This window comes from Rhamphochromis longiceps, linkage group LG7 (assembly GCF_057381845.1).
Source record: "Rhamphochromis longiceps isolate RC_006_pf linkage group LG7, R_longiceps_female_GT1.1, whole genome shotgun sequence".
NCBI classification, from domain to species: Eukaryota; Metazoa; Chordata; class Actinopteri; order Cichliformes; family Cichlidae; genus Rhamphochromis; species Rhamphochromis longiceps.
Window position 1 is genome coordinate 22429247 of NC_140563.1, and position 25914 is coordinate 22455160.

Genomic DNA, 25914 nt, shown 5'->3' on the forward strand with positions numbered 1-25914 from the left:
TCCAACAGATCCGTGTTCCTGAACTTAAGTTACTGGCACATGATTTTTCCAGGGTCCATTCTTTCCTCTAATCATATTAAGAATTTGCTCATAGGGAGCACATATTTGGTAATATGATTGTAGGGTTTCTCTTTGTAATATTATTTAACAATTGCTAATAACTTATTTGGTGCTATATAATTAAACTGAATTTCCCCAAGTCTGGAAATTAAATTTGCTACATCAAGAAATAAAGACTTTTATATTGTGATTTCTTATCACAGATTTTTAAAGTCGTTAAAAATCTGCAAGACCAAACACCAGGCAAGACACTGTGCTATCTGCTAAAGCTTTTATTAACAAACAGTAGAAAAGACAAGTTGCAATCGGCAAGATAAATGTAAACAGTGCATTTTGATGTAAATATTCCAGTTTGGATCTCTACGAAATGAATGGCGCTAGAAAAGCCACTTAGTTGAGGTACAGCTCAATATGGGGGACTGATTTGGGAAATAAAGAGAAACAGTTCCCCCATTTTCACAGCCAACATTTGGTGTCATGTGAACCAGTCTTCATGTAAAAAAATGTTCCACTTTGTCATTTCAACTCTAACTGGATGTAAATTTGCCACACAATTAATGATCTAGCCAACATAATCAGATATAAAAAAAAAAAAAAAAAAAAAAAGGGAAAAAAAAAAACCAGTGGAAAAAACAGACAAACAAAAAAACAAAATAACAACAAAAAACTGATTAGAGTAGTAAGAAAAAGAACAATTCAGTAGTTCCTTTGGACGTAGCACCAGTTAACATCCTTTCATAATAAATGGAACCATTAAGCACCCGTTCACAAAATCAGACCATTTCCATCATTAATGCCAGAAGAAAGGCAGTTAACCATCAGATGCTTTGGCTTACAACAAATATTACACTGATGCAATTAAAAACCCACCACAAAGTGTCATTTTAAACATTCAATCAGAAAAAAAAAAAAAAAAAAAAAAAAAAAAGAAAGAAAGAAAAGGAGGCAACATAAGATGAGCTCAGTGGTGCAAATAAACTGGCACAACAGAAAGCAGGCACTGCCATCATTTAACAGCTCAATTTGTAAATAGAACTAAGTTAAAAATTTGTTGTTGTTTTTTTTAAAGTCAGAGTTTGGCTTCTGTGTTCATACAAATATAAAATAAATAGATCATAAATACCGTTCAGCCACAACATTTAAACCACCAAGTAAGGTGAATAAATTTGATTATTTTTCCACAATATAAATTTTAAACATTTATGCAGACCGAACATACCCCTAAGGCCCCTAAAGCAAGACTGTGCGTCCTGCCATAATACATAAACCTGCTCAGGAAAAGTTCAAGGAATACAGCAGAATCCAGGATATAGACTCAGCCTTCAAATTCCCCAGATCCTTATCTGAATGAGCATTCATGGTTTATGCCAGAAAGACTGACACAGACGCACCAGTCCTCAACCCACAGCACCAAATAATCTGCTGCAAACAATTCAGTGGTCCCATGTCCATGCAGACAGTCTGGAGCAGTTTTAACAGCACAAGATATACCTAATCAATTTTCAGCAAGTCGTTTTAATGTTGTGGCTGATTGGTGTAGCCTATAAATGTATATAAAAAGATGCCCACCACCATTTTCCACTGCTTACAACAGCAGGGTTAACAAATCCCTCTGTTTTTGGCTGTATCATTTCCACCATCAGTGTCAGTGACTAATATCAATGTCCTTTTCCAAAAGCAGCATTTTATCCTCATTTCACTTCCAAGCTTCTTTGGTCATGTCTGCCCAGATAAATATAAGGATAGAAGGTTGCAGTTTTAGTCAGAGCCACACGTGCCCTGATGTGCAAATTTACTGTAGGCACAAAAGGTGAAATCTCAGGCAACCCTGGCAGATAAATCATACACATTCCCCTCTTCCTTAAATGCTGCAGTGGGTCACAACAATGTGGCTGCTGGCAGCGTCATCAGCCACAGTCCTATTCAGTTTTCAAACTCTGTCCGTTCTTCTGCTCTCGCAGTTTCCTCCTCTGCAGGTATCCCGTACGCTGCAGGCGGTTCATTGTGGCTCCCAGGAAGATAACAATGCTGGTTGGAACCAGCTTGGTGGTCACCCAGCCCTGGATTCACAATTAAAATGAATTTAAACTGCAACTTTAAAATGTGTTCAGCATTCAAGCTTTTCAATAAGAATTATTCATTTGGGCCCCAACATTTTGCACATCTATCAACATTACTAATTTTGTTGAGGTTGCCATCTCTTACCATGACAGCATGAGGGAAGTAGCCATTGGTCTGGCTTTGCAGACCCACAGTGGTGAGCTCAGCTGCTACATAGCGCTCTGGGGTGGGCTTGTCCAAGGTGGGTTTCTTGATACGAGTCATTTTAGTGACCACAAAGAAGGGGAGCACGCTCTGCAGGAGCAAGAAAAAAAAAAAAAAAAAAGATGCAGCAAGCTTAGAAAATATGCAAAGCACTCCCAGCAGACTGTTTAAATCACGAAAGCTAAACTAACTTCGGGTAAGCCATATTTAATATGTAACATGCTCTTTAACCCAAAAGACAAAATCTTTGCTGTAAAGTGATGATTTGGAATGCAAGGAAAAAACAAAAGGCAGACCCTGAACTTTGTGTTATACTTAAACTCCTATACCTGGTCCAACCACAAGGTGGCACATGAGTGAAGACTACAGAGTTCTAAAAACAGAACAAACCAGCTTTATGTGGAACATCAGGTTTAAAAAAAAAAATGCTTCTCATTAAAAGCAGAACACTTCTGTGTGTTCATTTCATTACTCCTTCAATGAAGACTCTTTGAAAAAAGATGTTTAACTTTGTTATTAAAAACCTAAGTGCATTAAGATTTCCAAAACTTGCAAGATTCTGTTTCAAGAATAGGGCTGACTGACTTTGGTCTAACAGCCACTCCAGTCTTTACTTTGTGTCCAAAAGAGTGAAGTTCAGAAAAGCTTTTAATGACCTTTACATGATTTTGTACAACATTTTTAAAAGTTAATGTGCACACACGCTGACAAATAATGAAAGCTCCTAGTTAGTCTCTCATAGATCATAGACTCATATCCAGGCTTCAATGATTGTCATGTTTCTCAGACTCTACTTACCTGGATGAGGATCCCCTGACGTCTGTACTCCTCCTGAAGGCCACGAGAGAAGAAATCCACAAACGCCTGCACGAATGAAAGATCGCCAAAATTACTAAGACAGTCCAAAATATACAAACAAAAAAAAAAAAAGAAAAAAAAAAAAGGTTGTGTTCATCTTCTCATTTCCTAGAAAAGAAGTCTTGCCTCTTTAGAAGTGCCAAACACACTGTACATACCTTAGTTGCAGAGTAGACAGTGAGCAGAGGCAATGGGTACATGCCACTGGCAGAGGAGATGTTTAGGATAACACCTTTGGACCTGGGGAAAGCACAGGAAGGTAAATGTTGAACTTATTTTGTATGTGAAATGAAGATGGCTCTTTTTGGGCTACAGCACACAGAGATCATCAAGTTCCAGGAACAATCATCACTTAAAATTACACATTACAGGGTTGATTTTTACTTGCATATTTGCCACATCAAAACAAACAAGCAAACAAAGCCTAAGTCAAACCTGGAATTTCAGTATCATGACAATCCTACATTAAAAAGCTTTCCTGAAACATTGATCACAGATCAATGGCTACACTTTAAGACCTTATTTTTAATCATCAAATCCACAGAATAAGATTTTTACCCGTGGAAGCCCTGTGTCTATGCATGCTTATTGCACCGACAATTACAAAGTGATACTGCACACACACACACACACACACACACACTAAAACAGTGTGGTAGTGGCTGTTTGCGTTGCCATGGCAGCCGGTTGCTGCAGTGATGTAGTGGAGACGCTCCAGCCTCACACGGCACCAAATGTGCCTGCACTACCATTGGCTGGCAGGAATCACATGGGAACGCAGCAGCCAATCGGGTGGGAAGAGCACTTTGTGTGAATTGAAAGCTTGTCAGCATTGCGAACAAAGGAGAGGGAAAGAGATGCAGTCATGGAAAATGCTAGGTGAAGATTTCTTGTCCCCCCCCCCTAAAAAAAAGCCATCTTTTGTTACAGTCATCTCCTAAATACTGCTCTAAAAGAAAAGGGTGGAGGGGTGTTGTTAAATATAAAGATTCCCTGAGTAGCTCGGTGCCACCATCCATCATTTACTACAGGAATATTTTGACTGCAGTAATGTCGCAAAACATGGAAGCCCCATCATATAACTCACCTCTCACACATTCTTGGTAGCACAAGACGGGTCATCTAAAAATAATAACACAAGTTCAGTGAAAAATCAGAGACAATGACAACTTAGAAGGGGGGGGGGGGGGGGGCAAAACAGAGGATAGACTTTTATTTAAAAAGAAATACTAAAAGTAGGGAGAGAGAAATAGAGAGAGAGAGAGAGAGAGAGATGCGTGGGTGGTGAGCACAGACAGCGTTGGTGTAGTTCACCGTTGCTTTGGGAACAACTGAGACACTGCAGGTACCATGGTAGGAACAGCAGAAGAGGAAAATGAAAATGGAGAACAATGACAACAGGGGGAAATAAAGCCTGAGCCATACAAAAACTAATCCAAGCCAAAACAAACAAACCCCAAAACACCAAGTACATGCATAAGTGTATGTAGTTTGCAATCACTGGGCTCAATCCATTCGGAAATTTTTTTCAGACAGAAACACACTTACCTGGCATACTGAGGTCATGTTGACGTTGATCATATTTGTGATGAACTAAAAAAAAAAAAAAAAAAAAAAAAAAGCACCATTTGTGTTGATTGCCTGCTCTTAGTTGTAGAAACAAATACTTAGTATGTCTTAAACGAGCAGGAAAGACTAAAAATATCGGGACTTTACACTTGCAATCACAGAAAACATGCAATAACTGAAAGTTCCCATCTTTAAGTAAAGATTACTCACATTATCCAGATCAGGAATGTGGAGGTAGTACTCCGGGTAGGGGTAAGACACACCAACATTGTTAACTGTTAATGACAAAAGGGGAGCAATCATCAATTATTCTGCTATTTTAATTCAATTACATATAGCTGGAGAACTGGAACCACCTCAATTATTCACCACTAGGTGGCAGCAAAAGCAAAAAAGGTAGAAACGGGCATTCAACTCCACAGTAGACACAGCCACACCTTGTAACCAGTAGAGCACAACTGGTATCATAAAAAGAACAAAGGGTTCCTTAAATGTAAAGCTGAAAATGACAGTGTGAATTCTGGAGCCTAAGCAATAAAGAAAAAAAAAAAAAAAAAGCAACAGCTGAACCAAGAGTGCATCTATAAATATGTAACATGCCTTGAGAAATTCAGTTTGAAAACACTTGTTTTATGAAACACATGAAGATTAATCTCAGGACAAACAAAAGAAAGGTGGAATATATGAAACGAGTCCTTGACTAAATTATTATGAAACTATGCTGAAGATGACCCAACACCGCTAAACATGACTGAAAAGCAAGTACAAGTCGCCAGCTTTGCCCTTAATGTTAAACTAAAAAAAAAAAAAGTGCCTAAACCTGCTCTTCAGAAGAAGTTCAGACCAACTTCATTTTTATTTGATTCGCACATGCAGAACGTAAGTATGAAACATCTGCCTTCACCAAAATCTTCAATATCAAGTTCAAATTCTATAATAAGCACGGCTTGATAAACATCGCACCCACATGCTAAGGAAGCAATTTATGATGACTGAATGTATATGATAGGGGAATGTCCATTTTTTTGTTGACATCTAAAGAGAAGCCGTGTGAAGTTGTCTACAGTAAAGTGAAGATCAAGGAAGCCTCTTAATGCTGTCCTCATCAAAAGGTAAAGAAGAAGAAAAGCTGCAGTCAGCCCTTACCAAGAACTCCAATCTCCAGACCAGCCAGACCTTCCTCAATCTTCGAGTAGATGTCAGTCTTGCCAAAGTCAACAGCAATAGTCCTGGTCTCCACTTTAAACTGCTCCTCTGTGAAGCAGACACACGTTTCAGTTATTCATAGTTAGTGATATTTAGGAATGGAAGCATAACCCCCCAGAACCCAAAACCATTAAAAAAAAAAAAAAAAAAAAAAAAAAAAAATCCAAGTTGTATTGAACAAATTGTGTGACAACAAGTTTTAAAAAAAAGGCAAGGAGGATGCATGACTTAGGTTTTGTTTAAAAGCATTCATGCAAGTGGGTGATGCCTTCACGTCAAATATTCATATTATGTCTCACAAATGATCCAGGACTTTGTTTAAAAGCTCATTACACGGCTCAACAACAGTGCAGCTCTGTGTCTCAAAACCTTCAAATGAACGTAGATAGCAGCATGAAACCACTCTGTGACAGATCAACTGCAGAGGGCACTGTGCACCAACAAACCAGCCTGCTGGTCTCCCCCTCCGTCATGCACCCTCCCCCCCATTCCTTCGTCATGTTTGACGTGCCTGCTGCAATTAGAATTTTGTCCAAAGACTCGTTTAGCTGATAGGCGGCCAAGGGAGTTACAAGAGGAAAATTCCTCTGATGTGCCTTGGCCAAAACCAGTAGTGTGTCAGTGTGTGTGCAGTCAGACTTGAGACGAGATTTACAGGGGGAAGAGAAAAAAAAAAAAGAAAAAAAAAAAAAAAAAGAAGCAGAGGGCCTCTCTGAAAAATGTTTATCGACTTCAGATCATCATTAGCCATCATAGCTACTGTCAGTGAGATTGCTAAATGCGGCTGGTGATGTGGTGATGAAGCACAAATATTAATTCACTGATTGCTGAACGGGATAAGTAATTTGACGTGGTTGATGAGTGCCATCGAGAGTCAAATGAAATGACTGCAGTGAGGAGAGGAAGAAGAAAAAAAAAAACCCATGACGATAGGTGGGACAGGGTGGGTTGTCTTGGTTACATGTTAAGGAGGGACATTTTTGTCAGATTAATCGTGAGGGAGGAGTGCCAGAGTTTGGCACGCTGCACCCTGCTCGTGACTACCCATCAGCCCCCTCTGTGGACTTTAAGCACGACAGGGGAAATTGCGCTGTGGGAGACGTCAGAGACATGGAAAGAGAGAGTTGCAGAGAGGACACCATTAAACAGCAAAGGGGGTGGGGGTCTCTGTTTAGATCTGGCAACTGGACAAAATAGGAGAGGACAAAAGTTTTTATCCACCCACACCCAAAATCATACGGACACTCATTTACCATTCATCATGTACTCAAATATGGGGAAACCTCATCCGTGTGAAACATATTGCAACAGGAATACGTTTGAGAGTTTCCTCAATCAGGCCAGATATTTGACCCGTCAGCCTTAATCCACAAAGGAAATAAAACACACCCTGCTCTGTTCGCTTACAAGTTGGTCAGTGTTGTAGCAGAGTAAACCTTGAGTTGGCAGGGTGCACAAAGCGTGAAATAACGGGATTTGGAGAACAAATCTAAATAGTGAAACTGCTCTCAACAATGCTACAGTCTGTAAAACAAATTTTGAATATGCACACTAGTACCTTCCCCAACAAAGTGAAACATTTCAGATCTTTTTGTTTTAAAATAAGTAAACTTTCTGGCTAAAGTCCAACTCCTCATTTTCAATATCTAAACACTTGAACGGAAATCCTGTAGCTGACGGCCCGTTAGGCAGCACTGCGCTGTCATACACGCATCCTCATCATCCCACTCGCTGTGCTCTCAACCCTGAACAGGTTGAAGAGACAAATACACACACGCACGCTTTTATGCACGCTTACCAATTGACCTGGCCACATCATCCAGCTTCTCCTGAGAACGACTGATCAACATCATGGCAAATCCTCGACGAGCCAACTAGAGCACAAAAAACAGTTAGTGACACAAGTTCAACCATACTTTCAACACACAGAGGACAATGTCACAGTAGGTAACAAGCCATTAGCTGTAAATGTTTGTTCTGTAGCATTGCAGATGAATGCAACAGATTTTGTTAGTCTATTATATTCTTCCATTCAAGATCATCTTCTCAAACCTGTCATCATTGCTTCCACAGCAGCTTTTTAAATGTCACTCTCCGGAAATTCTGTTTGTAAAACCACTTTCACTGCGCACAGTGATTTCTTGGCACACAAACATGTGCAGAGTACACAACCTTGCTTTAAATAAATTTAAGGTGGAGGATTGTTGCTGGTGATCAGAACTTCAACCATGAGCAAAAGGTTTTCAGCTGAAGAACCCACAGAGTTTCCAAAAGTTCAGATAACAAATCAGGTCAGAACAGCCTTTAAACAGCAGTAATTTGGAATGCTGTGACTACAACTGTGTACCACACAAAGCTTAGAAGGCAAATTTGTGTTTTACAATACAATAATTTTTCAAAGAAGGAAACCCAGCATACAAAAATAATGCAAAAAGTATCCAGTACAAAGACTCAAACTTTCATATATGAACACATTTGTTCTGTCAACTGTGTTGTGGAAATCCTTCCAACTAAAAAGGCTTTAGACTAGCGATTGTGACAATTCAGATCTTTGTCCTGTTGACCACTTATGTTGTTTGTTGCTTCTATAGCACAGGTCGAGCCCTTTGACTGAATCTGGTGTGAATCTCATTATTTTGAACCGATACACAAATAAAGTAGCATTTCTATCAAGTGCTTGTGCACAATTACCAATATACCTAAACATTTAAGGAACAAAATGCTGCCCATCACTGCATGACAAACAACAAGACACATTGTAGCCCTAACAGTATGAGTCAAAGGCTCTACATGACCATGATACAGCCGGATCTCCCACTCTGTTATGTGCGAAGACACGTGGCAGGGTAGCCCCTATTCAACGTGTGGCTGTTACCTTGTACAAGCACCAATAAGAGAGAGGTGTGTGTGTGTGTGTGTGTGTGTGTGTGTGTGTGTGTGAGAGAGAGAGAGAGGGAGGACTTTTACATGTTAATAGGCCTTTAAGAGCTCTCCCCTACGAGTGTACATGGTGTATATCTATATACACACACATGTGCATGAGTCATAGATTTTCAGTGAAAGAAATGAAATAAATAAGGGTTCGGGAGCCTCACCTCCTCCGCATAGGATTTCCCGATTCCATCTGTGGCTCCTGTCACAACTGTAGAGAAACAGAGAAGCCAGGATTCAGTACAGATTCTCTTGAGACAGTGACACAGCAAGGCCGGGGTCAAGTTGAATTGTATTCAAATAATGAGGAAGACTTCAGGACTGAAATAACTAGTTCCCCAATCTAGGTAAACTAAATTGAATGAGCCACAATTCATCATCAGAAGCAGCAGGTGACTGCAAAACGGAGTCAGTCTGTCACCATCTTATCGGACGTCATCTCTGCATGTCAATCTCTGAACGACATGTACATAAGTCTGATTTATGTGGCAGACACGCCCTACAATACTATTCACCTGCCGTTTAGGGAGGCCTTGCTTTAAGTTCTATGACGACAGCTTTTCCGATAAGTCAAGTCCATTTTGACTTAAATACTCACCGATTTTCAAATTAAGAGTATATGCACAAGGGGTGCATATATTGCAAATTGTAGGTGAAAGCAGCAAAAATGAAATTGTTTGGTAACAGCAGAGGATTAACAAAAAAAAAAAAGACAAAAAAAAAAATTAATGAAGAAATGCCAAAAACACAAGGAGACCACAATGCAGAGATTGAGGCTGATGTTCAGAGTGAGTTTTCCCTCACCTTGCAAAGCAAACTGTTATTTTTAAACCTTCACTGCCCATCAACCCCAGCCTCTACTTGACTGATAGAGGATTGTGGGGAGAAGGGAGAGAGGAAAAAAAAAAAAAAAAAAAAAAAAAAAAAAAAAAAAAAAGGCTGTGAGAGTGTGAGGGGTACTTACAAATATACAAGCACATAGTTGTAAATCATTAATATAATAGGAAGGCATGATGAAAGATTAATGGAGGCATAGGACATTCTCTGGCAAAGAGCTGGAAAAAAAAGACAAGATGAGAGAGGGGATGCAGAGAGGAGGGAGCGATGACGAACATAGAGCAGGAGAAAGAGGAGGGGGAAGTGGGGTAGGGAGAGTGGCAGTGGTGGGGAGGGAGAGGAGGGATCCTAGGGGTGGCTAAAAATAGAACAGGAGCGAAGCAAGAGAGCGACTGAGTGAAGGAGAAAGACACGGAATAGGGATTGCGGTGGAGGAGAGGGAGATGGGGAGGGTAGAGGGGATAAAGGGGAGTGAAAGGAGTGAGAGAGAGTAGCACAAAGTCGGAAGTGAAAAAGAGAGCAGGATCCCTGGTTATTTTTAAACGTCCCCCCTATGTTACGAATGAAATGCTCCTAGCAGAAAAGCTTCAATGGGCATGGGATGTACCAAATCAGGCTCTTGATGCAGATGCAGGTGGCAGCTTAAAAAGGCAACAAGACAGCCGCTGCAAGGTAAAAATGTCTATAAAAATATATTTTGTGGTACATTCTGAAACAGATGGGGTTTATTTCCTGTGAGCTACAGGCCTTATTCTTTTAAATAAAGCCATAAACGCACAATATAACAGTAAGTGAAAACATCATCCCATGAGACGTGCTTAGCGAGAACTGGATCAGCAGCCTCTTTCCTGATGACCTTCATGCGAGTTTTGATCTTAGCTCTCATCTGTTCAAGTATAATGAACTCAAACAAAGATGAGTGTGAAACTATTTTAGATGACAGAAATGAGCACAGCTGGAGTCACAAGGTTGCTGGAGGTAACGGAGAGAGAAAGCTTTTTCTGAAACAACTTGCATCAACATTTGAGGAAAAGCCCTGACTAAAAAGGGGAAAGGGAAAAAAAAAAAAAAAAAAAAAAAAAAAAAAAAAAAAGGACGACAAACTGATAAGCCATGAAACCAAGAATGACAAGAATGACAGCTGAAACCAAAGTACTAGATGAACCAGTTGAGTTTCAGTACACTGGGGAAAATTCACCCCACAGATGGGCAGCTGGGACACGAGTATCATTTTCTTGCATGACTAACCTGCGGATTACACTTGTATGCAGGAATGCATCAAAAATGCAGCAGAAATGCGTACGCATCAACGCTGCTTGAACTTTAACCTGAAAGAAGATCCTGTGCAAGAATACATTTGCATGCCTTACAAATGCATCATCTTTTGCAACATGACATTACTCATCTGATCTATCACTTAGATACATGCGCTCAGGTTATGAATATCAAGCATTTCAAGAATACAAAAACCTTTAACATTTTTTTTCCTGCCCTTAAAACCCATTTGGCCTATCTTCCATTTGATGAGCAATGATTCTGGAGTGACAATTAGAGAGTGGAAACCTAAAGTTTATAATGGTGATGTGATTTGTTTGCTGTACAGGAAAGTGGGAACAAAAAAAAACCAAAAAAAACAAACAAAACTGTTTTATACTAAAGTCAACAATGAAAGAGAAAAATACTCAGAACTCATCAGAACTCTTTAAGGTCACCATACTGTGAATTGTGATTTTCCACAGTGCATCAGACAACCAAGTCCACCCTGCACACTTTCCCCAGGCCTTATGCCCCCTCGCCGCACTCTCCAAGTCCTCGTGCTGCACTTATGAATGACTATACTCCTCCCACCCATTATATAATAGGACCATTTTCTCAATAATCATTTCCTAGGACTGAGTGACAGTCAAATGTGTGTACGTGTGCGTCTTCACCCGTGTGAAGAATGGGGAAGCTAGTACAGTGGGATGACGACACGGTTCTTCTGGTTTTAAGAGATTTTGTGTTTGAGCCATCATAAGTGGAGCTAAGCTGCATAACCTGAAACTTACAAGTATGGAATTATGTACGGAGAACACAATGTTCAAAAGACACAGTTCAGTCAGTGACACCCATGTGCCAGTGGCCTCCCAGCAGGAGAGAATCGCTCTTACGTGAACAAAAGTGACACACAGATGCAATTTCGCAAGGAAGGATCTATGCAAGCAAGCACGTGAGTGACCGTAACACTGACGCCACACGCTGGCACCATTGTGTGTGCACCACTGCTTCTCATTCAGCTCTGAACCCAGTCCCCCCCCAGTGTGTCTTCCCCCACCCCACCCCATTTCAACACCTCAGAGAAAACTGGTCCATCATGTAGGCTTTGATGCGCCCTGACGGGGGCGCGTTTGCACTGCAGCTCTGCTGTGCTTAGTGCTGCACAACATGTCCTGAGGTATTGACATCCCCCCAGCCTTTTCCGTCTCCCTCCCTCCCTCTTCAGCAGTGGAGCAGCCCTGCCACTGCCTGCTCACTATTTCGAGGGTCTAAAAAAAGCAGCAGGAGGAGTAAAAATAGCAGCGCCTGCACTGCCTTGTCTGGGAGCTGCCTGCTTGCCTGCCGCAACACCTGAATACCAACAAGATCCCCCACAACCATTGTCACAACAGCCAGGCTGCTGCTGCTGCATCCCGATCTCTCCAACTGAAGCCCCAACACCAACTAAAGCACTGCAGGCTAGGGGGAAAATAAATAAAACAAAAAGGATATGGTGAGCGGCAGACAAAGAGCACAATGTCTTCATCTCATGATATTTAAAGGATCTTCGGTTTAGACTAACCTGCATTGCATGAGCTGTTATATGAGAGGGTAAGCAGCTGTTAAAGGACAAAGACACAACATCCAATCTTTATTAATATACCGATCATTCACTGGCACAATGAGAGTAAAATAATTAGTTTTTAGGGGTGTTTACCCGCATGGTGTAGTCTTATTTCATCTCAGAAAAATGAACTTACAGACAGGAGGGCAAAACTAAAATAATTCTATAAACTCCCCAGAACCCTCCCCGCCACCAACACCAAACCCCCAATTAAGATTCTCAGTGAGGAGAGACTGCGGTCCTTGTATGCCCCACTCCTGTTACGTACTGTTATGTAATCTGTCGCACCCTAAACTTGCCTATCAACGAGCAGCCCCTCCTATGTCTCCCAAAAAAAAAAAAAAGAAAAAAAAAAAGGGGGGGACGGAGGGAGGGATGCAGCAGAAGAGCCAAAGACAAACCCGCCCCTTCCTCCAAAGTCTACATCCCTTAACCAAAATACCCCTCCCCCCCTATTCTCCAGCCCCCCACCCACACAGCTTTAAATAGCAGGGGAGGCAAGTCACATGGTTGATATAAAATAAGCTTGAACAGGGAGAAGAGATGAGGGGAGGGTGGGTGTGAGACAGAGAAGAGAATGTGTATTTCAGAGCTGCCAAAGATAGAAGCAGCATCTATATTTGGGTACAGAGCAAAAAAAATAGTCCTGTCCCCCTCTCCCACCTTCAGTCACATGCCTTGTTTAAAAATCTATTTCTTTTCACACAAGTACTTGGTTTGAGACTAGATGATTTCTGAGCTGGAAAAACTTTGCTCTTTGACCGTGTGCTGCTAAGGCAAGGATGGAATGTGCAGTGTGTTCAGTAAGGAGATTTGTTTTCACCTTTCAGACAAAGCGTACAATGAAATAGCATGCTGTACAGAACTAAAGTGAATTACACCCATGCTTCTATTACTTACTAAAAAAAGAAAAATGATAGCTTTCAACCACTTGTATGCTTGATTACATCTTTAAAACAAGTGTAAATGTAGCAGTTAGTTATGTACCCATCTTCAGAATCAGAATCTTTATTGTCATGAGAACAACGAAATTAAGAATGGTCCCCAATCATTGCATCATCCCTAGCAATATCAAAATATAAATAAAACAATAAAATTCAATAAATAAAATAGATCGAATACTTAAAATACTAATAAGATTTAACAGTAAAACATTCACATACATTCCCACACACATGCTTCAGACCGTGCATAGATTAACACAAGAGTGGCGTGATGGACATTTTTTTGTAGTATTCAGATGTGTTATTGCAGTTGGATAACAACTGTGTTTGAGTCTGTTAGTCCTTGCTCTGATTGCCCTGTACCGTCTGCCTGAGGGCAACAGTTCGAACAGGGAGTGGCCAGGATGTGAGGTGTCTTTTATGATGTTTTGGGCCTTTTTAAAACTTGATACAGTACATTATTGTGCATAGGTACAACCCAGAAAGAATGACACCCAAAATGTTAGCAGTTCATTTCAACAGACACTTAAAACTGAACAAACTGCCTCGCTGGCATGTTGGCTCGCAACCAAATTACTGATGTAACCTGACACGAGGCAGTAAAACCAGCAACAAGAAATATGTTGCTGGTCCAGTACGGCGCTTTCAGATGACAGTTGCTGAACTGTTCTACATCTTGGTTATGTGTGCATGTCTTAAAATGTCAGTAATCTGGAAGGTGCTGGAGCTTCAGCTAGAAACACTGCAGCCAAATAAATGTAATTCATTCATATTTTAACATTTGGAGGGATTTCTGCTAGTTTTTTAAAGCTTAAGGGCTTTAAGTGGCAGTTTGAAAGCAGAAATGTTTAGTGGAGCAACAGACAAATTTGTAGTAAAGTTGTCTAAGTTCTAGAGACGCCAAACAATCATGCAAGAATACAACTGTCAGAATTTAGTCGCAAATGGATCCAAAATACAGATAATATACAAAGAAAGGATCAGATGTTTAACTGCTCTTCTATGAGCCTCAGTTATTGAAACCCCAATACATTAATTTTCAAGTGATGCAGAATTGTGAAACAAAAATAAAACTGAAGCCAACATACTCAGAGGAATATACTGTAGCTATAAACAGACCCACTTGCTGTATGGGGAGATGGGTGAAATGAAGTGAGGTGGGGGGTTGAGATGAGGAAGATTTTTCTCTGCCCCCCCTCTTTTTTTTTAAAACCCAACATCCCTGGCTCAGGCACGTGTCACAGAGCGTGTTCATCACATGAACAGCAGTGTTCTCCTCTCCGCCCACACTCACACAAAGCAGTAAGGGAAGGCACATTCACAAGGATAAAGTGGAGACCCTGCCTCAGTTGAAACGCGCACACACACAAAGCTGGCTTTCATTCACACATGTGGATGTTTTTTTGTTTGTTTTTTTTAACATGAATGAAGCCTTATGTCTATTCACAAAAAATGCACTGAAGATTACTCTCCCATAATAATCAGCACTGAAACTCTGGTTTGCCTGCTGGGTCTGTTGATAAACTCGCAATCCCTGGTTTATTCTCTGAGCCGAACTGAGCAAAATTCTTGCATAAGTGCTGACCCAAGCCTTTGTCACTCATGTGCTGAGCTGATGAATGGCTGCATCCTTCTTATATAATGGGACCATTTTCCTCAATAAACTCTGCTGTCAAGGGAATTGGGGGAACAGGGCCGGAGGGGTGGATTCCAGGGCACATGTAACATCACTATGCCCCCCACCTTTGCTTTAACAAAAAAGGAAAGGGGGGGGGGGCATGTCTTTGGTTCAGTTTATTTCCCTGTATCTACACACATGCAACAGGACCGACACCGGCTCCCTTACATAATACAGGATGCTGGGGGCTAAGACTGGAGGAGGGAGCACGGAGCAGAAAAACCAGAAAACCGAGGGCTGCTGCATGTTAGACTGGAAAGCTTCCCTACTGGAACTGAAAGCAATGCTAAATGCTAAACAATTTGATAACATTATACCACCAAATATTAAATCCTTTAAACTGTTATCAAATGCCTGAAAGGCAGATTTGTGCAATATACCCCCCCATGAATCCACAAATAATCTTAAAAAGCTGCTAAATAAAAATAAATAAAAGGGCAATTAAATGTAAATTTCAAATGTCTTTTAGAGAGCTGCCATTCTTTTGCTGAATATCTTTAACAGAACTGAGCTGTAGAGATGGTTCAGACTGGCAGGGGATGGGGAGGGTGAGTATGTGAAAACAGTGCAATAGAGAGGCTGGGGAAGCCGCCTTGACTCATACTGCAGCGCTGCTGTTCAGCCACTAGGAGTCCCATCCACTAAGGGGAAAACCACTGGCAGAGGAACTCCTGAGAAATCCCTGCTCTGCATATGAGAGCAGCAGAGTTTTAGCCCAACACAGACAGCGTGTACAGTGATTACGAGGAAACAAAACCTTACAAACTAATATCTGAATAGAAAGCGAAGCAAGTTCTTCACCTAAACCTACCTTCAAACGTTGAAACTCGTTTCAGCAGGAAATACTAGTCGCCTCCTCTGAGATTTTTATAGAAAGCAAGCCCGTTCTAGAAATATGCATCTAAAATAAAGTACAATGACCCCCTCCCCCACCAAATACAACTTCACATACGTTTAAGAAGCTATACGTTTAAATTGCATTTCTGATCAAATACTTCAGTTCAGTTTCAAATGTGTTCTTAGACAAAGAAACTGTATATGACAGACGGACTATTCACTGTCATTAGTAAATAGAAACTCTAAATTCTCTAAAATGATAAAAGTTATAAATTCAGAGGACATATTGTTCTTGTAGGAAACTAAAACTGAACAGCACTACAGATTAAATTCATGCTGCCCAACTGCAAAGGGTATAAATAAATAGCGATTTCCCACACTATCCAATAGCTGGAAGAAGGAGGACTTGTTGCAACAAGGATCTCTGAAAGGTGGGGACCGGTAGTAAAACGATGTATCGTGCATGCGTTAAAGAAACCAGACCACTGCCTAAACTGGCCAAACCCGCACATCTGGTGTAACCGGCGGAGGCGCACGCCTCATCCCGATCACACATGCCCCCACCTCTCCTAACGCGCACACCTGTTTTCGTCCTGCCATCTCCGACCGTTGTGATTGGAAACGTACGCCAGACTTGTCAGACTGGTGGCACCAATTGGTTTCAGGGAGTGGCATGTTCACATCTTACGTAAAGCGTAAGAGAAGAACAAATGTGACGGAGTGGGAAAGTTCCGTAAGAATCCTTTTCCAAAAAAAAAAAAAAAAAAAAAAAAAAAAAAAAAAAAAAAGATCCATGTAATCTTCTAGTTTAGAGCATCCTTTACGCCCCTAACTCAGGAGCTTTACAAATAACGAAGATCACATTTATTTGAAACGCACACAAAATGGGCTGTGCTAGAATAAAACTGTATAATGAAACAGTCGAGGTAAATAAAAATGCAGGAAAAAGATTAATGCGAAGTTTAGTGCTGCACTTGATAACATACTGTGGGTGGGTGGGATGACGTGAAGGTGGCATTCCTATATGGCCAAAGGATGACGAAGCGATGAACAAGCGCATGACTCATCGGTGTGCACCGACATTCCTCCGCATATTCCATCAGAATCACTTAAAAACGTGCATTAGTCGTTCTTAAAGGCATCCTACCGCCCTACCTTTGCGTCATACATTTCAGCCCCTCTAATGGCGCAAAGGGCCTCAATTAAACATACATTTTACAAAACTGACGGTTTCGTCAAGAAGTGCGCCACAATGTACAGATAAACATCTGTGTGACTGAAAGAAAAAGGAAAACAAGCATTTATATTATCCGCCTGGCTTTTGGAGAGGAAGGGGGTAGAATATCCACCTATCCCGACGCGAAAGAGAGCGCCTGCCAAACTGCGCAGCAAGACGCTCCAGACGCAGCAGTCTTCTCCAAACAGGGACTAGAGAAGTGGGTCAAGCCATGGCAGGGCGATTCCTATGAGACAAGTCTCTATCAAACCATAACGCACTTAGGTATGACTCCGAAGTCACTTCCGTTTTGACAAAAACGTTTTTTTAGTGTAAATTATACAGTCAAATCCAATAATGACACATTAATCTTATGAGAAAGGTTTGCAAGGCAAACCGAAGGACAGGACAAGAAGACCTGATTAGTGAGAAACCGGCGACATGAGAAATACAAAAAATGCCGCCAGTATAAATATGCTGTGGAAGGGGAACACATTTTTCAGGCACGTTTCAAGAATTACGGGTAAACCACTGAAAATGACATGCAAGATGATCTAGATGTAGGTCACGTTTTAATTAAGCATATGGGTTTGTCCTACATCATGCGGATGGGTTAATGTGGTTCAGTAGTGCTCCGGCTAAGAGCTCACCCACATAAAACAGCTCTGTGAAAAGTGCGCATAGCCTGCGCAATTTGGCTCCTGGCTCACCAATGTGGGGCATCCCCGCACCGTTCCAAATGTGCTTTGAAAACGCTGACTGGAGCCCTTGGCAGGAGACTGTGTGCTGTGTTTGACGTGAGAAGAAATGAAAACAGTTGGAGGTAATAAGGACAATTATCTTCTCAGTCAATCAGCTGCTTACCTGCGCCTGTTACGCAACACCAACTTCCCCTTGAATGAATCCACAAAAAAAGAAAAAACGCAGAACGCAGTTTTTTGTGTGCCAAAGTCAAGTTTGCGCTCAATAACCTCATTCTGGTGCTCGAGCAGAGTCCACCTGCCTACTTCTGAGCTGCCCTCTTCGTGACCGTGAATGTGCTGTAGGTGGCTTGGAAATTGATGTGACCCTACTCACCTGCCCATTTGCCTAGCTTCGGAGACAGCAGCTGTCCATTTCCCAAAACCCAGATCCTAAAGCCTGTGAGCAGCCTGTAGAGCAACCACAGCGTCAGGGAGGCCACAGTGAATGCACCGACCCAGAAGAGAGGCGTTTCGGCCCAGCTGATCATTTCCTCAACGTTCATCCAGTTCACGGCAGCGGCTCTCGGTGACTCTGCGTGTGTGTGAGTGTGTATGTGGAGACCTCAATTTTAGGCAATGTGCTCTAATTTCCAAGCCACAACGTGAGAGAGTCCCTTTATAAGGAGGTTGTAGCATCACACACACTCCCCCAACACTTGTCTAGCCTGATTTAAAGTGCACCGCCCACCTCCTACTCTGCACCGCCCTTCCCTGTTCCTCACTGCCTGCAGTAGGTGCCCGTCGACTGATCCAGCCCCTCTATAGGCTGCTTTGCGCGTCAGTCAAAAGCAGAGCTTCCCCCATTCATTCGATTTTCTGTATGAAATGGGGTGGGTCAAAGGGAGACCGGGATGAGGAGTGATTGGACAAACATTACGGCAGCTCCCATCCTGAGTCAGGTATTGGCTCTCACCAGAACAGGTTTGACGGTTTCAGTCAGGATTATGAAACCCTCCAAACCCACGCCTGCGAAAAAAAACTGCCCACACCACTTTATGAATGAAAGGATGCTCTCATTGGTGAAAAATGTGCGCGTCCTCCCGCCCAATGGAGAGCATTTGGACATGCTTTATTGGCTGAAGTGATTGCCAATCAGTGAGGTCAGCCTGTTCCTAGCTAGATCCGAGTTAGTCATCTATTTTAGGTATTCTGTTTGCATCACACTGCTGATAACTACTAAATATGCAGAGATAAGTGCGGCGAAGGGTTTTTTAGTGCCCCGATTAAATTCTTTGTTCCAGATAACTCCGTCACAGACATTTCTGTCGTAACATGCAAAAATGTGCTCCCCAAAAGGGAAGACTACAATGCCCAACCACACTCTTGTTAGCCACACTCTCGCGAGATTGCCCGATCGTAGTAAGTTCCCCATCATCCAAAACATTGAGCAAGGATGAGATGTGTGTGTGCGCGCGTTACATAAACATTGAGACAGTCGTGTCAATGTTCCGTCGCTTTATTTTATTGTTTTGTCTACATTTTCATACACACAAATGAGCCAGTCATGCTTACAGAGTCCAGATGTTTCACAAGAACAGACTGCCATGATTTTAAGCTCGGCAGTATGTGCTCTGTTTCCCCAACTCCGACCCCGAAAGGCTATTTGCAGCAGCTTTTGGAGTCTCCAGCACACCCATCTGCCGCCATGCTTCCTCTCTCTCTCACACACACGCAAATTAAACGTAAAATTGTGACAAATAAAAGGTCTGCGAGACAAAACGAGGGCTGTCATGTACTCAGCAGAGGGACAAAAGTATACGAATAAGATTGTTTGCTTGTAGACATAATGCAGCTGCTCGTATTCTTTGACAGAAGAGAAGAGATCGAAGTCAACGTGACACTGACGAGAAGGAGCAGCAAGTTGTGTAACAGCTTCAAACAGGGTAAAATTAAGAGTATAGTGACTAGCTGTCTCTCAATCACCCTTACATACAGCAGACATAAAATACATTTACAAATGTCGTGTTAAATTCTCATCTTTTACAAAGTAATCTTTAAAAAACACATGTTTAAAATATTTTTTAATACCGATTTACATCCTGCAACCTCAACACAGCCAATATCACATAGCTGAATTAAATAATAATACATAATAATCAACACACAGGCTCTGACATAAGGCTGTTTATTCAACAAATATATGCAGGCAATTTCTTAACATTAAAACAATAGACTTAATGTTTAATTGTGCCAGGGAAATTACATTTCCCTGGCACAATTTATGTAAGAAAGATAGTAGCATCACATTGTCTTTAAATGGATTTCAAAAATATATATAATTTTATTTATTTTTACTAATGACACACACACACACACACACACACACACACACACACACACACATACACAGGCACACGGTCTATCAGATGTTTTGAAAGTCCACAGTCACGTCACGGCCACGTCCTCGCAGTCCAATAGCTAAAAAGAGGGAAAAAGTTAGGATTTAGACGTGCACAATTTCCCCGTGAAAATGTTCACACGTGTCTGTATCTGTAAGACTTTAAACACGCAGAGAAAGTGAACCACACACATTTGCATATCAGTTTCCCCACCGACTCTTCACGTGCACGATGTTGGATTATTTTGGCACATTTAATATTAAATATACCAAAAGGTACAAGCATGTTTTTATTTGTATGTTTCTACCAGCTTGTCACGTAATCACAAATATAACCACAGCTTCGGCTTGTTCCTATTTCAAGGGTTTTATTTTGTGTACATGAAAATTGTACCCACCCCACCCAGTATCGATAACCCTTAGCACCTCTCATCTAAGTCGCACAACACAAAGCACTGCCCATGTTTAAGTTTCTGCCCCGCTCCTCTCACCACACTGGCACACAGTCTTTCGCACACATGATCAGAGCCTATGCTAACCACATTTTACCCCCACACACCCTAAAGCCACTGTGCACTTTGGCTTCACAGCACCACAAATCCGTTTTTACTCTCACAATATTTTCTTCCCTTCCCTTCAGCATTAGTTTGTCCAGATGTAATCTGCAATATTCCTAAATTGATTATGAAACATGAATTATAAGGGTAGTAACAATTGCTAGAAATTAAGAGGTATATGGTAAATGGTAAATGGCCTGCATTTGTATAGCGCTTTTCTAGTCCCTAAGGACCCCAAAGCGCTTCACACTATGTATATATATATATATATATATATATATATATATATATATATATATTTAAAAAATCCATAACTACACAAAGTTCAGAGTAACGAGTGACGTTGACAAAGTATTAAAAGAGACATCGACGGTCGCTGCTGAAGCTAGGAGCCTTTCATTTCATATTTTAACATGAATATAAGTAGCATTTAAAATATGAAATATTTCTTCTAGCAGTATTTCACTTTATATTTAAATAGCACTGACCAGAATTTAGAAGAGACTCAAACAATGTGTCGAGGTTTCCTTTAATTCTGAGCCCTTTGTGCGTTGCTGTCCACCTCCGTGGTGCTGAAATGCGCACGGCCTAAGACGCACAGAGAGTGTCCTTCAACGGGAACAAAGCTTCATAAAAGTAAACAACTGACCTCTGCTCTACACAGGTCGAGCCACGTCTGTCATCAGACATACATTTACCAGACATGACCAGACTAGTCCTGGGATGCCATTTACGCACAGCTGTCCACCCCACAGCGACTACTCCCTGTCCCATTTGTGCCTCTTTACCTGACAATATAACGTCTGTAAAGCAGCACGTTTATTTCAGCCCGAAACACAACTTTTATCACAAGCCTTCCAGCAACACAGCACAGCAAAATGGGGCGTAATTCTCCTTTTACATGCCCCCAATGTTTTCCGTGAAAGTGGCAACACTCAGGACTTATAGAAGACGCAAACGGTCTCTAAAATCTGATCACTCCATTCACAAATATCTGCCCCGAGAGTCATATTCAAAGCCTTAAAAATATATGACAAGAGACACAAATTCAGTGCAACTTCTCTACAATATCATTACCAACTATTATAATTAAGTTTTACATGTTTTGATTTCTTACATACCTGCGGTCCGACGGCGGTAACAAGGTCACAGGATCTTTGAGAATGACCGATAGCATAGTGGCAAATACATATGTACACACACACACACACACACACACACACACACACACACACACACACACACACACACACACACACACACACACACACACACACAGAGAGAGAGAGAGAGAGTCAAATTTTATTTTCATCAAACATAACAAAGCAGTCTAACAATCTTAAGCAACTCGTATTTTCATATATTTTATAAATGACTGACGACTGAAACATCACAGCAAATATGACTCATCTGGGTCGTTTCTTTGCATTTACAATTTAAGCAATTTTAGCATAATATACACACTAAAATATAAAACCATACTTCACAGTATATTTTAACAGTCTTGAGAGTAGAGACGTTTGCTTTTGCTTGTGCCCCAACGTTTTAAAAAAGGTAAAATCAGCTGTTTCTAATGAAATTATAGCATTTACAGTTTCCCTCTGTTAGCTAATAAACAGTTTCTAAGGACAGGCTTATGGATAGATTATTTTAAAATGCATGCAGTTTGACAGGACATACATTTACTCCTGTTTTTATAAGATAACATATACAACACATAATCACCTGCCATGTGTGTGTCCAGCTGAAGAGCCACCCATGAGCATGTTCAGCCTCCTGTCCATGTGTGTATCTCATTGTTCTGCAAGAAAAGACATCATATTACAAACTATTACATTTACTGTCACTGTACATACAGTGGAGTCTTTTTTTTCTAAGTGAAACATGCTCAAGCACACACATTAAACAATGGCACACACGCACGCACACACACACACACACACACACACACACACACACACACACACACACACACACACACACACAATCGCATGGGCAAGCAAACATATTTATAAGAAGGAATCCAAACATTCCACATTTAATATTTATTCCTGTCTATACCATCGAATCAAAGTCTTACTATTACAGACAAATGAAAAGAAAAGAAAAAAATGTCCATTTTGAAACTGAGCACAGAAACACACACAACTCTGAATCCTGCATGTCCACAACATGGAGACACACAGACGTACAGTGTCTGCACTCCCACTCTCACATATGCACACACACACACTCACAGCATCACACCCTGCACCTCCTGAAACATATAGCTTTTAAACTACAAAAAGCATCCCTGAACATATAAACTGCTAATTTACCACCCCCCCCCCCCCCCCCCCACACACACACACCCACACACACACATGCACGCACACACACACATGCACGCACGCAAAAATCACCCTGGATAATAATGACTCTCCTTCATTACAAACACATTAAAATGAACAGAACAGCAGCTAATTTCTACCCAAAGCTCTGTAAAAAGTGTTTGTCATAAAATAGTTTTCTCTCAGATATCAAAAAAGAGAAAAAAATAAGCTACACATTTATGCGTCACGCATGTCACACACTCTTTCTCACACATTTTCAGAGCCTACACTGACCACATTTTACTTATGCACACCCCAAAACTACAGTCCACTTTGACACTACAGCACCACAAACCACCTTAAAATAAGCTTCACATTTATGCATCACACGTCTCAGTTTTGTTCAGCAATGTTCAGAAATGCCTCGTAGTGCAACACACAACTAAAATTAGTGTTTCCTAAATTGTAAAGTTGTACCCAAGGATTATTAAATATAAGGTTATAAGTTTGAATATTTGTCTATCTAAGCTTTTTCTGCTGTGGTTACATACACACACACACACACACACACACAGATTGGAGCCGTTAGGCGTGCGTGTGTCTATGTCTGGGGATCCTTCTGCATGTTTACAGTTTCAATTTTGCCTTTAAAAAAATCCAAACCACAAAGCATTGCTCATGTTTAACTTTCAGCCAGTCTCTCCTCACCACACAGCTACACGCTCATTCTGACATATTTTCAGAGGCTAAGCTGATCACATTTTACCCACTTACACTCTAAAACCACCGTCCACCTTGACGGCACCACAAACTAGTTTTTACCATAACCTTAAAATAAGGTTACCTTAAAATAAGCTTCACGTTTATGTGTCATACGTGTCACAGTTTTGTTCATAGATGAACGCCTCATAGTCCCACACACAGGTAAAGTTAGTGTTTAATTAATATAATATTATATATTTATTACTGTTATATGTTTAAATATTTGTCTCTCTCAGCTTTGTCTATTTCACACACACACACACACACACACACACACACACACACACACACACACGCACACACACACACACACACCACTTCATTTCCACACACACCATTTCCAGCTGTTAGAAGTGTGTGTGCATGTGTGTGTATGTCTAGGTATCTTCCTGCAATTCTACATTAACAATTTTATTAGAAGTGTTACTTTTTCATGTCCAGCTCTGTGGGAATGAGTGGGTTAATGTGTATTATGTTGCACACACTTGGAATATATCTACGTAGGTGCTCAGAAAGACATTTAGACAAACGCAATTTCCTACACACACACGGACAACTATTGACGCTCACGTTTTTGAAGGCATTGACATTCATGTGCATGAAGTCATTCTTACACACACTGTGCACAATTTTACATTTAGTAGCTATATACGAAAGTGATCAGAAACAGAATTTCTGTACACACACACACACACACACACACACACACACACACACACACACACACACACACACACACACACACACACACACACACACACACACACACACATAAACATGCACACACATACACATACACGCACACAGAATCTAGTAAATTAGAAAGCAATACCACCATGTGAGCAAAATTTAAAGGAGTTAAAATAAAATGTATTTTTTTTAAGTTTGGCATTAGCAGTTTTACATCTGCATTAAAAGCAGTTTCAAATTTACATTCAAATTACACAACTTTTTACATTTAATCTGCTGCTTGACATTTCAGACGTTTACAACATCAGTACGATATCTCAAAATGCCATTTTGCCACTTCACCAGCTCTTACTGTATCTGCTGTGAGGAATTTTCAAAATGACGCACAGGACAGCAAGCCACCTGGCACCAAGTGTGCGCCAAGGCACAATAACCTCTGAGTTAGGTGCTGACCCTGCAGTAGAATTTCTAAATACTTCATATGTGAGGTATTTAGGTCTCCAGTAAGTACATATATATGTTAATTTAGGCTCTCAGATTGTCTCATATTTGCCTTTAGAAGAATACTTCAATATGATGAAGATTTAGACATATTTTTTTTTTATTCAGCCAGTTTCTAAAGGTGTCTCTCTGCAAACCTTGCCACTAACCTTCAAAATTAAAATAAATTAATAATCCTTGGTATTATGATACAACAGTCCTACAATAAATCAGTAAATAAAATCAGTACAACAAAAAGTGATTGAAGGTTTAAAATGGTTTAAAATGAAAGATTGGTTTTAGAGAGGTTTAGATTCAGCTTTATCCTGTATTGTATTGCATTATACTGAAAGATGTTTCCATTATTTTGTCCACCCTATTGACATCAATAAACAGAACCGTCCATCAGTATAACACAATATCGCTTTTTTCCATTTAACAATTTTTATTACAAATATCAAAGTTTTTACAGTCCTCATAAGATATTTTTGGGAAATGAATTCAAACTGTATCAGAGTGTGTTAGTCTTTCCTTGCCGTACCTTATAAACTGGTGGTTGACTGTGTAAGCAATCATTAAGCTTAAATCCAGACACAGAAGCATCGGTACAGACTCAAAAAAACCCTTCGGATCATTTCTTGTCAAGACATTTTTACAAATTTTGTAGAAAATACTTAATCCTGTAGGGCAGAGATTTACCCAGCGCATGTTTTCAATGTTAAAGGGACTTTAGTGCCGTTTTTCCTAGAAAGCTGAACTTCTCTGTTTTTT

At 40.7% G+C, this 25914-nt stretch overlaps 1 protein-coding gene and 1 long non-coding RNA gene across 2 annotated transcripts in view; both read right to left on the minus strand.

The window, feature by feature from the left end:
- Window positions 1-317: 317 nt before the first annotated feature.
- On the minus strand, window positions 318-18646 carry hsd17b12a (hydroxysteroid (17-beta) dehydrogenase 12a). The gene is made up of 11 exons (XM_085412875.1): window positions 18339-18646; window positions 9054-9100; window positions 7757-7832; window positions 5899-6006; window positions 4963-5027; window positions 4732-4776; window positions 4271-4305; window positions 3342-3423; window positions 3124-3189; window positions 2266-2415; window positions 318-2120 (listed from the first exon to the last, which is right to left on the minus strand). Exons 1-11 carry the CDS (start codon window positions 18505-18507, stop codon window positions 1980-1982), a joined length of 984 nt encoding a protein of 327 aa, XP_085269001.1. The 5' UTR covers window positions 18508-18646; the 3' UTR covers window positions 318-1979.
- A 1679-nt stretch (window positions 18647-20325) lies between these two features.
- The window catches only part of LOC146665287 (uncharacterized), a 6362-nt gene continuing 773 nt past the window's right edge, over window positions 20326-25914 (minus strand). Inside the window, exons 3-5 of the long non-coding RNA XR_014912470.1 lie at window positions 22625-22700; window positions 22021-22054; window positions 20326-20422 (exon numbers count right to left, since the gene is read on the minus strand). This is a non-coding gene — a long non-coding RNA (uncharacterized LOC146665287). The remainder of the gene's footprint in view (window positions 20423-22020; window positions 22055-22624; window positions 22701-25914) is intronic.